Raw genomic sequence first — 15089 nt, 5'->3', positions numbered from 1 at the left:
GTTCTCTGAGTGACTTGGAAAGTAGGTTCTCTTTAACTTTTCTCAGTTTACTAGTCTAGTGAGAACAGTTCTGCAATGTTTTTATCCTAACATCTTAAAAGCTTCCTTTATTGCTTCATTTCTTCCTAAAATTCACTATTTTGCTGAGTATTGTAGCTATATCAATATGCATCTGGGTTATGTGATATAGGAGAGCTCAACAAATGTACCTTTTCTTCAAAAAGTGATGGGAAGGCAAATTCAAATCCATATTCACACAGTGTTGAAGATACTTTAGAAGAAATCAAAAGACAGGGAATAACTGCAGCTTCCCTCTGGCTTCACTTAAGTAGGGTGGATGTTCAATCAAGAAAACTCCCTATCATACAGGAAGTGGTTGGAGTTGTTGCCTTGTTAGGGAAAGTAGAGGATTATGCCGTCAGTCGGTAAGATTTTTAATGATATTCCTATCTTATAGGAAAGCAGATGGTTGTAACATTTTCTAGTTTTTATTGTGTACACTTTCATTTTGCAGGGCACTATCTGAGTATGTGGGAAAGGAGAATATGCTCGCAATTGTCTGCAAGTCTCGTGGAGGGGTTGAAGCACTTGAACTGTATGATTGCTGTGGTAGCATAAGGACAGAAAGAGGTCTTCATGGGCTAGCAAGTGCCCAAAAAGCAAAAATTAATGGAAGGTTCCGTGTGATTTGCCTTGAGGACTTAAGGTAAAGGAAGATTCACGTATTGATTATCAAAATACACTCAAATTGAAATGAAAAGACAGAATGTTGGGAATAAAGGGAGAATTATTGCATTGAAAATAATGCTAAATGGGCAGGTTATACATTCATGATAGTAACATTTCCATATAAAATACATTATGGAGAATTTCCCTTTGATTTTTATTGAGTAAACTTTGTATACAATCTGCCACAATATTCCGAGTACACTCGACATTATGCACATGCAAATATGATTGGCTGATGGTTGAATGCAGGTCTTATGAGGGGGGATTCAATGTTGGTGATCCACAAAAGAAACTGATTATGGAGGATCCAAAATCATCAGATGGAATCCTCCCTGAAGGATATATGGGATATGCTGTAAATATGATAAAGTTGGATCACGAGGATCTATACCCTTCAACTTCGTCAGGGATTGAATTGAGAGGAACATTATTTTTTAATCTGTTCTCATATCTGCAAGTCTACAAAACAAGAAAGCACATGAATCAAGCCATATCTTATATAAGAGACGGGGCTATCTCATTGGATGGAGGCATGCTGAGGAGAAAAGGTGTTATTGAATGTGGAAATAGGTAACTGCTGATACAGATACTCAATGGTCTAGATGAAATCCTATTGGTTTTTTGTGTCATTTCATAAGAGCTAATTTTTGAATGTTGTTGGCTAGAAAATATTTTTCATATAAGTACTTATTTTGCATCATCTTCTTTAGTACACAACATGGCAGTGGCTTGACTTTAAGATGTTTGATTCTCTTCCGTAGGCTTGACAAATGACTTTTTCGGTATAGAGGCCACTAGTTTAGGATCTTAATATTTCAACCACTAGATCAGAGGAGGTATTTCGCTAGATCAGAGATTAACAATGAAATTGAATAAATCTCTTCATTTTTCCTTTAATTTTGGAAAGTTTTGAATCTTAGTTTCTGTAAATAAAAGGAAGAGCTTATAATGGAAGATTGTTTTCTATGTTGTGGGAAGGAGTGATCTCACAACCCCGATTGTGAGTAGGGATGGCCATGCAATGCTTAACTGCGAGGAGAAAGGACTCCACAAGCACATCTAATTATTGCAGGAGAGATATCCTTGAACTCACTATGGATAGTTAATTCGTTTCCTTTCTCTTTTGTGAAGTGCAGGTTTGTAGTCTCACATAATTGTTGTGATCTCACATAATCTCCAATGCCTAGTTAAGAATAATGAAGATCTTGTAACCTACTGTTGTGTGGAATTAAGGCCGCTTAACTACAACCAATTTTGGGGAAAATGAAGACAGACCTTGTCACATAATTGTTGCTTGAGATATAACCCTATTTGCAAATAGGGAGGTCCTTGCATTTCTTTGTTGTGAGAGCAGTAACTTTTTAATAACATAATTATTGCAAGAGGTAAAGCTTCCCAACCCCCAATTACGACAATGAAGATCTTGAAACCTGCTTTTGCATGGAGTGCAGACCTCTTACCTGCAATGAAATAGTGGATGGAAATGAAGTTGTAACCTAAAACTGTGAGTTGTAATCTACGTTTTTGGAAACCTATATTGCAGTCAGGATAGATTGCTAGGAGGCATGACTATGGCAGGGAATTTCCTCATTCTTAAGGACATTCCCTGAGACCTGGGGACATTCCTAACTTCCTTGGGAATGTTTTGCTGTTCCTGTACTGTCCTAGATATCTTTAAGCATTCCATTTTGGAATGACACCTAAGTGGTTTTGGTTTCATGGGTTGGTGGTGTGAGGGGACATTGGTGTTAAGGGCTGAATTTTAAAGGGTATTAATTGAATGGAATAGCTAATGCAAGTTGTGTTCCATAAATATGTTTATCATAGCATCATCTATAAAACATAACTAAAAATTCATTCATGGTCAGGGGGAGGATGTTTTCTTTTGCTATGTCACATTTGGGGTAGCTTAATGGTGACAATTGTGTAAAAACTAGTAGAAAAGTTTGTTATTTCTAATCTTCAACTCATCCAATAGAAAGTGGTACCCACTAGCCATCATGAAAGCACATCTCTCGTATTCATCATTGTGTCCTCGAATCCCACAGAAACATAGTGAAAGAGAGATGTAGATTCTATACAATGCTTACAAAAAAGATCAATCCTACAAGAATTTGCGACATAACATGGTGGGAGGTGGAATTGATTTATTGGTGAATGAAGTGATAGAAATGATAAAGAAGTTTGATTGGATATGTTTGTTTGATGGGCTAACATGGGGCATGTCCAATGTTACTTGGGAGCGGGAGCGGGAGCGAAAACGGGAGTGGGAGTGACCATTTTCAGAAGCTCCCGGTTTGGGAGCGAATCCCGGAGCGATTTTTTAAAAATATATATATTTTTTAATTTTTGATACATAAATGTCAACAAAAACATGTAGAATGATGAATTAGATATAAAAAAACATAAAAAAACATAAATTGATCATTGAACCATATCACATCAATCATCTAGAAGTTATAATCTTCATTAACCATGTCCACAAGTTAGTAAAATACATATTACAACTGCAACATGTTGAGTCTCGTGAATCATGATTCATCAAATTCAATCTTAAAGTTTCAAGTTCAAGCTTTCAAAATTGAAAATTCAATATATAACATTTATCATCATTGATCAACAAAGTTGTACTTGTAAGCTAAGTTTAACCATTACAAGAAATAATATCTTAGATATTTCTAAGTCCTAACTTCTAACTGTTAACATGAAATGAAATGTTATAAAATGAAACAACTTTAGTCTTTCACGAAGCATCATATTCATAATTCACAATCATTACCAATGAGTTATAATTGCGAACTTCAAACTTCAAATTTTCATTGTCACAATCATATATTGTTTACAAAAAATATCATTATGATATGAAAGAGTCAAGAGTCAAGAGTCAAGGACTCAAGACTCAACAGTTATGAAAACTAATAGAAACTAGAAAAGACAAGTAAACTGTAAATCTACATGTGGCCCTTGCCACGAGAGTCTCCAGGAGTATAAGCAGGTCGTGGTGATTTTCTAGGAGTCTCCCGTACAGACCGACGACCAGAACTAGAAGGCACATGCCCTCCACGTGAGGGTGTAGATGGAGGTGGCGACAACAAAGGAACAAGACTCGGACCTCGAGCACTGCTACTGGATGGTGGAGGTGGAGGTGGCATGGCTGCTGCAGCTGCAGCTGCTTCATCTTCATCCCTTATAAGTTCCTCTTCCAGTTCTTCAAGATGCACTATACCATCCTCCAAATTGTCATCCTCTGGGTGATTGTCCCAAATTTTATATGTGGGATCCTCATAAGCCCGATCACAGTAATGACTCAACAACCTCAAGTTGTAGTGCACATAAACCAAGCTTTCTGCTCAGTTTTCATTGAGTCTGTTTCTTTTCACATTGTGTATGAAGCTGTAGGTGCTCCAACACCTCTCTACAGAAGAAGTATTCACAACCTGTGATAGAACTTTTTTTGCCAATTTTGGCAAAAGTCCATGACTGCCATATGTTTTCCACCATGTGAGAGTTTCCCACCATGTGAGAGTATCAAATCTGTCTCTGTCTTCCATTGCTACGAAGGTACCAAACAAACCAGTGCCACTGAAGTATTTGCCTATTTCAAGGCGCACAGCTGCACATTCCTCCCTGTCAGGTATCAAATTTTCTAATGCTTGCAAATATCCACTAGTTACCTCTGCATCTAAATGGGGTTTGGTCCTAATCCCACCCCCTGGTGCAGGTTGGCCCAACCAAGATGTAGAGTAGTATTTTGGTGTAAGGATATACGCCAAGCAATGTAGTGGAAGATTAAGTTTATTCCACCGTTCACACACACAATTGTGAATTAGTTTGTACAAGTCGAGATCTCTGTTATGAACAATATCTTTTATTTGCCCCAACATGGTATCCATTTGCTCATACACCTTGCCAATCACTGGTTTGTCTGTATCTGCAAACCGAATCATGTGATAAATGGGCTTGGTGAAATCCAATACTTGCCTCACACTTGTCCAAAACTGACCATCAAGAGCGGCCTCCTCCACCAGTTCAAAACCTTGCCTGTCAGCTGCATTTGTAGCCCTTTCCTTTAATCCCTGCCAATGTGGATTTGATACCATGCTATCCAATGACTCTTTTACCTTCAAAAGGCGCCTGAAGGTGAGGTAATAGCTACCAAATCTGGTCTTCGCAATCTTCAACAACTCCAATCTCGAGTGACTGGGAAAAGGCCATGGGTATTGCTATGATTTGTAATAAATTTTATCATTTGTTTGCCTTTCTTGTATAAATCACCAATCCATTTGTATTGTGCATTTTTGTTCTTGACAACATCATGCATCAGAAGGTTCAATGTGTGAACCAAACATCCAGACCAAAATATGTTGGGGTATTTATTCTCAGTAATTGCTCTCGCTGCCTTACAATTAGGAGCATTATTAGTGATGACTTGGATGACATTGTATGGCCCAATACAGTCAATTGTTTCAAGTAATGCTTCTGCAATGTTGATGGCGGTCTTGAACTTGTCTGAGTAATCATGTGCAGTTAGAAAGATGGCACCACTAACAGACACAGCAAGAACACTTATCAATGGCTTGCCTTTTGCATTTGTCCATCCATCAGATACAATGGACACCCCATGGTCAGTCCAAGAACTTGTCATTCTATTCAAAGAATGTGATATTTTTGCTTTTTCATGATCAAGTCCAACGGTTCTTGCCTTGTCATACCTAGGGCTCTTGTATCCTTTAGGGGCATCATTTATGGCAGAAACCATTACATGCCAATAAGGTGAGTGAAGAACATTGAATGGTATCCCACATGCATAGAGAAACCTGTAAACCTTTGAATCCACATCATTCCTACACCCCTCATCAAGGAAATCTGATATGGTTCTACGCCTTAAACCTGATGACCCTGTGCCTCCATATCCATTGCCTTGGGAGGATGCTGAAGGAGTTCTTTGTGCTTGTGATTGTGAGTTTGGTTCAAAGAAACCCTTGATTTTTTTGATTTGTATTGGGCTTCCTCCTCTTCCCTTATGTATTTGGCTCTATCCACTACTGACACCGCTGGACAAGTTTTGATTCCTATTTGTTTGTCTCCATCCCATGGCCTTTTCCCGTAGAGGTGTTTTCTGGCGCGGGTGTATGAACCTGTGTAATCATTGTTGCAATGGGGGCAATGAAATTTAGTGGTTCCACCCCCTCTCCTTGCTTCAGGCCTGTTAACATATTTCCACAATGGGGTTTGGTCTTGTTTAGTTTTTTGAGAGTCATGTTCACCCTCCTCCAGCTCCTCCTCACCGGGGTTTTCATCAAATCCACTTTCTCCAGCTTCTTCATCCCCCTCTTCATTTTGGCCCCTCCGTTTCCTACTCTCCAGCACCATAATAACCATAAAAGGGACCAAGAAGAGGAAAATGCCAAGAAATATAGCCAAGTCCATGATGTTTGATATTTGTAGGCTTTTGAATCTGCAAATTAATTTAATTTATTTAGATTAATTAATTTAATTTAGATTTATGATTTTTTACTAAATATAGTTAATAAACTAAATAAACTAAATTAAACTAACTAAATTACTACCTAACTAAATTAAACTAACTAAACTAACTAAATTACTAAGTTACTTACCTCTTTGCACGCTTGCTCCTTGCTCCTCGGCGCTTGCTCCTCGCTTCTCCTCGCTCCTTTGCTCTTGCTCTCCTTTGCTCTTGCTCTCATTCAAGTGATAATGAAATATTTTTGGCCCCATTGTGTTTTTAAAACATAATATTTTTTTTTTTAATTTGATTTTTTTTTTGGCGTCCCGAATTTTTTTCTGCCGGATCGTTCCCGTCGTTGGCCGATTCGCTCCCGGAGTGAAAATTTAAAGCTCGGGAGCGAGCTGTAATTTTCGCTCCGGGAGCGACGGGAGCAACGCTCCCGATTTTGGCAGGGAGCAGAAATTTTTTTATTGGGAACGCGCTCCTAAGCCGCTCTCGCCCAGAGCGCGGATTGGGAGCGAGACCGGGGGGGGCAGCGCTCCCCCGCAACTCTGGGCATGTCACTTCTTGGGGGCGAGGAACACCTAATAATATTGTTGACCTTACTATCCCTAAAAAAAGGGAGGTAACTTGTTTACATGACTTGATCTAGCTAGACATTTGAAGATGAGCTTTGTGTGAAGTATTCTTGTTCCCCTAACATTAGGTATGGCCCATTATGATGCATTTATGGCTATTGTCCGTAATGATTGTTAATTTCACTTGATCTTGATAGGGTTTTGTTAGGTGGTATTATCATAGCTGTGGATGCCTCTTCAAAGCTGATAAAGTGGCACTACAAAGGTTTTTTTATCCATTCTAGTGAGTAGTTCTGACCTTGATGGTGCAACATTTCCCCTCCAAAGGAGAGCGTTGGTCTATGAGATGGTTCCACATGGTACTTGACTCACTTGAGTATCCCCAGACGCTGAAATAGTGAGCCACGGTGGCTTGGTGTTGGATTTATTGATCATGTGCCCAGATGGACGTAGGACGCTCCCAGGATGAGATTAATATTGTTTAATGGGTGTTGCTTGTTCCAGAGCTTGAGTGATAATGGTTATCCTTGAGATGACAGGGGAGGATTTGTGCATCACTAGTAGGCCCCAAAGCTTGAGCATATTGGTGCCACGTCACCCCTTTGTACCCTTAGAAGGGTGACATAGGGCACCTTGGTGATGATGTCATGGTTTTTGAGGCACTTTTGGAGGCATACCCATGTACCTTGTGCTATTCCATGGACTATGGAGTACTCATGACCCATTTCACTTGCTTTTGGCATTTTGAACACTTACGGAGGATGACATCATTTTTGAATTTTGTAACTATGGTTGGTTTTCATAATGTATATTTTGTGATGTTCCACAGAGTTTCTGGGACGGGGAAATGCGGGAGCAGGGATACAGACAAGGGGGACGTATATAAGCAACCCTAAAATTTAGGGAATTTTTGGGGAAATGTGGGGATGTCAAAGTCATAAAAATTATAAAACTATAAATTATTAAAAATTTAATATATAAAATTAAAAAAACAAAATCTCAAAAATATGTCAATAACTAAATAGAAAATCTTGATAATTATGAAATGTACATCTAAAGACTAAATATGATCATCATTACTTATTAGACTATTATCATTTATGAATTATCATTTGACATTTCTGCATTGTAAATCTAAAAGTAAATTGTTAAATTGAATCCATCCTTTGACATTATGCAATGTTCCTTCTAAATTCATCATTTGGCATGACGCATAAGATATAGCAGTGAATACCCCCTTTTAGGGTAGGGTGTTTCATTGCCCACCAGGTGTTGGGACAATCATGGGTTCCTATAAGATGGAGGCTCATCGAACCTATAGGAACTAGGATGATGGCCATGATGATGGGGTAGAGCTCATGTATTGGCTCTTTCCCATGTGCTAAATGTGTTTGTCCCAACCATCTTTTGCATTTTGTGGTACATTTTCATGTTGAATGTAGCCAAATATGCTTTTGTCTTTCTTTTTAGCCGCATCAACCTCCGGGGCATCATTCTAGGTCTGACCCAAGGTGAGGGCAAGGGGAAGGGGCGAGCTAACCCTTTGTGGACCTAGTGGAGGAATGTGGACCCAGATGGGAGAAATGATGAATGGGGTAATAATGAGTGGAAAGGGGGTAATATAAGCGGATAAGGGGGTCAGACAATGCAACCAAAATCGAGGTTTCTCCTGAAATACCATCCCTAAAGCCAAATGGTCAGTAAAAGAGATCCCACGGGACTAGAATGCATGGTTAATACCCAAAAGGGGGCTAGGGGACAGGAGGACAAACCTAGCCCATTCTTTCCGCTGAATCCCCCCATTAATACATGCCTAGAAGTGTCCATGATAAGCAAACTACAATACTCAATTATCAAATGACAAGGCATACCTTTAGGTTTGAGAGGCCCACCTTCAAACGTACGATCATGGAAGATGGGTGAGGGATCACATGGCTAGCTCAGGTGGCGGAGAAATGGCACAATGAGTTAGTTGGTGGCTGGAAGGGGTTGCCCACTGAGGACCATCTTGGAGAAAAAAAAATCTCCTAGGGATATCACCCACAAAATGGTGGGTAACATCTGGCTCCAACTGGGACGTGGTCTCTTGAAGAAGTGGGTGAAGCTACTTGAATGGGAGGTCACGAGAACTCCAACAATCTCTTGGTTACCTTAGACTTGTTTCCTGCACATATAATTGATGAAAAACACGGGGCAGCATGCTTTCGCAGCGTCTCATGATCACACATGCTATATGTTAGGCCATAAAATAAAAATAAAATAAAATATGCAAATATGCATCTATCTACCATGAGAAATATCATATGAAGTTAATTCTAATGCAAAAATCATTATGTGATGCATCCTACCCTAACACTCATATGGTATAAAACTAATATTAAGTGTAATCATAAAGCCAGGGCAACCAACATATCATCAAATCAATATAAATATGTCGGCCTATATGATTACTCATGTAGCAAATCCCAAAGCGAATGTGGGCAGAATCACATGGATAATAAGGCTAGTTGGAGATAGGAAAATAGAATTCTCACACATGGATGACCACATGAGAAGAGGAAAGAAAATGATGTAATCTAGTCCATGAGATCCTCTCTTCAAGCCAAAATATAGAGATGTCAATGGTTAGGCTCATAAACGTTTGATAGATGGCAACCTCGGGCATATTATTTCCATTATGGTCCTTATCATTTATGTCATATTTTATGGCCTCTATAGGATTATGATTAGTAGGCAAGGGACACTAATGAGATGGAAAAACACAAGTAGGTTGCCCATGATGATCATACCGAAAAGGGGGGATTATAAATTGATCATGATCTTGAGGGTGTGCCAAAGGAGATAAAGTATAGTCAATGAGGGGTTCTTCCTTGACACCATATTCAGAAGGGGGAAGGGCTCATGGTCACTCGAGATCATTTGAAAAGGGGTGAGGGAATCACTCATGGAAGACTTGAAGTGATGAACAAAAGGATAAGGCAACACTATTGGTGGGAAAGCCCCCCCTCCCCCGTTAGGGATTGGGACCTTTTGTTGCTCAAATTGTACAAGCATAATGTGGCAATGACTCAGGGCAGGGGCTGTCACTTTGATCCCTACCCTCTTCGTTCTAGTTGTCTCTCAACAACAGGCAATGGGGGGGTAGTCCCTATGGAATGTGATAATGCAAGGCTTGTTGGCAACTAACGAGTCTGGGGACACGATTGAATGGCCTAGCCACATGGTTGATTTAGCAAGTTTAAGGACTAGATTAGATTATTATGTGAGACCAATGCCTTATGGAGTCAATTACTTGCTTTATATCGATTAAGTACCAAATGTTCAAATGAACAATCGTTTCTTAAGATATGCTTTGCTCTCCTATATGAGATGCACGTCCTATAATCTAGGTGAGATGCAAAGTCTTGGTTTATTTTAATTAAATGCGTAACTGGGTGTATTCCTTAATCCTCAGTTGTTTTCAGGCCAGCCTATAAAGTAGGTTGTAGAGAGAAGTCAAGGTGATGCAAGCAAAGACTTGGTTAACGATACCTCCCCTTGAAACCTAACCACCTGGTGCCTCCGACACTGCAGAGACCGTGGCTTTGACGACTGCAAGGTCACCGTGTTAACCACTAGAGAGGGTCTATTGATGCAGGAGCATGAGGCTTGGAGGAAAAAGGCTTCAAACTTATTCCAAAAATACAAAAAAATCTACAAGCAAAGGAGTGGGATCCTTTAGCCATCAATTTACCAGCTTTCTAGATAGGATTTTGAACTAGAATTTAGGATTGAATGATTCTGTAATTAATTAGAATAGTTTTGATTTAGTTGAGAGCCTTGAGGAGGATATTGCTCGGATTTGATTTTTGTTTAAAATAGGTAGATTTGATCCATTATTTGAGGATCTGATAGTTAGAGTGGAGTTGTATTAAGGAAAGTTTCGAATGATGTAAAGTGGATTTTGACCGATTGGATTTGTATTGTTTTGATTAAGGAAAGAAGAAATATATCTCTGTGTATTGGTCAATCCCGGAGGGACTGCGACCTCCGAAATCTTCCTATGCATCGTTTAAATACAGTTTGTCTTTAAATTTCAGAGTTTTGTCAGACTTGGCATATTTCGCATTTTTGTTTCCATAAGTCTTTGTTAACAACACGATTGGCCTGGTTTTCATCCAATGTATTAATGGAAGTCCGCAAACAGAGATTTAATGTTAATTGATATCGGCGTTGGCCTGTGTTTTCAATTTATACACTGATTAAGTCCCGCAAGCATAAATCCAATTTCTATTGGAAATCGGCGCATAACACAGAACCGGATCCGAAATCCGGACCTGAAATTCTATAAACGGTGGCCTATAACCTTATCGGGTCCGTAAGGCAATAGCGACTTACCATAGTCATCCTACACTGTTTATTTCTTTAATTAACCTGCGCGCTAGTGTAATTCCACAAGCCATAGAACACTCGGGCCTCATTATCTAACACATTTCGGGTTTAAAAAGTGAACGGGTGTTAAGCGAGAGATTGGACCTGAACTTTTTTAGATTGGCAATTTATAATTTCCATTGGGTCTGGAATTTGATTAAGGGTCGTGCAGTTTGTGCGCCCGAAATCGCTATTGGTCGTCGGATCAATTGGAGGTTTGATCTACGATGGAGGAACGCCGAGCAACTTTATTGATCGGGCGAGGAGCTGACCGTCGGATTAGGGACTTGATCGGACGGTGGAGGTTGCGTCGCATCGTTTAAAGGTTTGATATTCACTGGTGGTTGCGATATGAAATGATATAGTGTATAGTGGAACCGCTATGGTTGGGGGCGATATTTGGCGACCCTGCTAAACTAAAAGAACAGACAGTGTTTACAATAAATGACTGATACTCCGCCTGCAATTGATGAAGGGATTCCGCCTGAATTAGAGGAAATCGTATTGGGTTTTGAACGGTTATCAATCACGCCTGCACCCAGGCCACCATTTGTGGTATCAGAGTAGATTATTGACATTGAGCAAGATCTCAAGGAGCAGAAGAAGAAATCCAACATGGCTTTCAGAGTTGGAGGAAGAGGTGGTGGTCGAAGAAGAGGACGACCAGTTGCAAATGCTGAAGTGTTAGAAGCTGTGCAACAGATGCAAGCCAGATTGGAAGCTGTGGAGATGGGAAGAGATGCAGATGCTGGAGATGTCAGTGAACCTGAAGCTGGAGCTGCAGAAGATGAAGAACCTGCAGAGGTAACTCCTGAAATGAGATTTTTTAAGTCTGTATTGAGATCAACATCCAAGCCTAGATTAGAAGTCTCAATCTACACAGGAAGCTTAAGCCCTGAGGAATTGATTGATTGGATAAATGATATGGAGAAATTCTTCGATTATGAAGAAACAGATGAAGGGAAAAAGGTAAAGTTTGTTGTCATGAAACTGAAAGGACATGCAGCACTTTGGTGGGATGGAGTACAGGCAGAAAGGAGAAGACTTGGCAAACAACCAATTAAGAATTGGAACAGGATGGTGGCAAAACTGAGAGGTAAGTTTCTACCAAGTGACTATCAGCAAACATTATTTAGACAGATGCAGAATCTTAGACAGAGGTCTATGACAGTAAAAGAATACACAAAGGAATTCTATAAAGTAAGCATAAGAGCAGGACAAATTCAAGATACAAATGAGAAGGTTGCCAGATATGTGAATGGTCTTAGAATGGACATTCAAGATGAGATAAGTGTACTGTCTCCTAAAACAGTAGAAGAGGCTTATCAGATGGTACTGAAGGTTGAAGAAAAACTCTTGAGGAAGTAGTCTGCCAGAAATAGAGGTACTTTCCGAGGAAGGGGAAGACAAGGTGGTAGAGGAAGATCTACAACACCTGGAGATGGAGCTAGTAGCAGCTCAAGTCAGCATGCACCCACAAGAGGTGATGCAAGTGGCAGAGGGAGTTTTTCTAGAGGAAGAGGAGGCAGAGGCAGAGGAAGAGAAGTAAGATGTTACAGATGTAACAAACTGGGACACAGAGCCTATGAGTGCCCAGAAAATGTGGGAACGAATCAGAGGAATGCAATTGTTGCAAAAACTGAAGAGGAAGCAACAAAGGTAATTGATGAAGAGAATGTACCAGAGAAAGGGGAATCTTTGGTAGTCAACAAAGTTTTGTTGAAACTAGCTAAGGAAATTGTTGAACCAGCACAAAGGAAAACCTTGTTCAGGACTGTGTGCAAAGTTCAAGGGAAGTGTTGTCAGATGATAATAGATGGTGGTAGTACAGACAACTTGGTCTCCACAGAAGTGGTGGAGAAGTTGAAGTTGAAAACAAAGAAACATCCAACACCTTATAAGGTGTCATGGCTTCAAAAGGGATATCAGTTGATAGTAAATGAACAGTGTGAAGTGGAGTTGTAGTTGGGAAAATACAGAGACAAAATCATGTGCGATGTGATGCCTATGGATGTGTGTCATATACTGTTGGGTAGACCATGGCAGTATGACAGGGCAGCTATGCACGATGGAAAGAAGAATACATACAAATTCAACAAAGATGGTGTCAATCATACATTGTTGCCACTAGAGGAAGAGGATACATCAAAGAAACCTGATTCAAAAACCCTTTTGCTGAGTGGAAAGGAGTACTTACAGCAGATGGAGGAAGATGAGGTAAGTTATGCATTGGTTTGCAAACCCAAGGTAATATTTACTTCCACAAAAGTTTCTGATTTACCAATTGAAATTCAAGAGATGCTGGATAAATATTGTGATATCATTGTAGATGATTTCCTGATGAGTTACCACCCATTAGAAAAATCAGTCATCACATAGATTTGATTCCAAGAACAAATCTACCTAATAAAGCAGCTTATAGGATGACTCCCACAGAGAATGAAGAGATCAGGAAACAGGCTCAGGAATTGTTAGACAAGGGACTGGTTAGAGAGAGCTTGAGTCCTTGCGCAGTGCCAACAGTGTTGAGCCCAAAGAAAGATGGAGGTTGGAGAATGTGCACTGATTTGAGAGCAATTAATAAGATAACAATCAGGTACAGATTTCCTTTACCTAGAATTGAAGATTTGATGGATTGTTTGAGTGGAGCTAGATATTTTACAAAGTTAGATTTAAAAAGTGGTTATCATCAAATCAGAATTAGAGAGGGAGATGAGTGGAAAATTGCTTTCAAAACCAATGAAGGATTATTTGAGTGGATGGTAATGCCTTTTGGATTGTCAAATGCACCTAGTACATTTATGAGACTTATGAATGAAGTTTTAAAGGAATTTATTGGTAAGTTTGTAATAGTATATCTGGACGATATATTAGTATACAGCAGATCCAGGGAGGAGCATGTGAGACATCTGCATTATGTCTTACAGAGGCTAGGCCTAGGCCTAGAATGCAAGATCGAGTGCTCTTGAGTTAAGATTGGTTATGACCTTAAATACTTAGTTATAATTGATCTTTAGTAATGACAAAAGAGTACCTAATTAACAAATGAAGGACAATCTCAACCACAAGATAAAGTGCTCAATTTCAATAGTTCCCGAAAAGATGTATCCAATATGACGAAGAGATAATTGCTCAAGTATTAATAAAAGACAATATTAGTGCTCTTTATAACAATTCACCAATATGTCAAAGATAAAATTATCATCCACAATAGATATTCAATTTAAAGAGATTTCCACAATGATGATTAAAACAATTAGATCCCCAGAAGGAACAAGTGACTAAACATTAATATGCCCAAGTCGAATATCCTTTGAATTACCAACTCAAGCAATATCAACCATTCAATAAGATATTCAACTCTTGAGATTGAGTAGTCAAGTGCTTTTATGAGTGAGTTATTCAGTTCAAAATTATAACCTCTTAGACTATGAAACTCACAAGAAAGCAATGTGTTAGTATTCTTATTAGAGAGCATTAAAACAACTTAGCCAATTTATCAATCTCTTTAACAATCCAATGCTATCAATGTAAACAATCCTTTTCACAATTTTCTATGCTTATCAATGGAGCATTAACCAATATTAGGAACCTTTATGCTCTTATGCCCAAATTTTATGACAATAGTAAGCTAAATTCAATGAGAGCACTTAGAATGCAACAAGTGAAATGCTTATTAGTGCAAAAATGCAACCACTAAATGAAACGCTTATTAAACCATTTTTCCAACACAAGATTCTAAACAATGATGCAAGGGAAATAAGAGATGAATGCTTGGTGAGCTTATAATATTTCTAAATGCCAATGTCACTGTTATGATTAGACCTTGTTATGTTACTTTAGACAATATGACAATCATCAAAATTCATGACATAAGCCAAACACCTATTACCCAATTGATG

The 15089-nt window shown here is 39.2% G+C and overlaps 1 protein-coding gene across 1 annotated transcript in view; it reads left to right on the top strand.

The window, feature by feature from the left end:
- Window positions 1-412: 412 nt before the first annotated feature.
- The window catches only part of LOC149206586 (protein DEFECTIVE IN MERISTEM SILENCING 3-like), a 34998-nt gene continuing 20321 nt past the window's right edge, over window positions 413-15089 (top strand). The window contains exons 1-3 of the mRNA XM_089397737.1: window positions 413-417; window positions 515-706; window positions 979-1299. Coding sequence (XP_089253863.1) covers window positions 413-417; window positions 515-706; window positions 979-1299 — 518 coding nt within the window. The remainder of the gene's footprint in view (window positions 418-514; window positions 707-978; window positions 1300-15089) is intronic.

This window comes from Pinus tabuliformis, chromosome 1_2 (genome assembly GCF_031772625.1).
Source record: "Pinus tabuliformis cultivar Carrire ecotype Pingquan chromosome 1_2, CPIR1, whole genome shotgun sequence".
Lineage (NCBI taxonomy): Eukaryota > Viridiplantae > Streptophyta > Pinopsida > Pinales > Pinaceae > Pinus > Pinus tabuliformis.
Note: the sequence above shows the minus strand (reverse complement) of the source record. Positions and strands in the feature narration are given on the sequence as shown.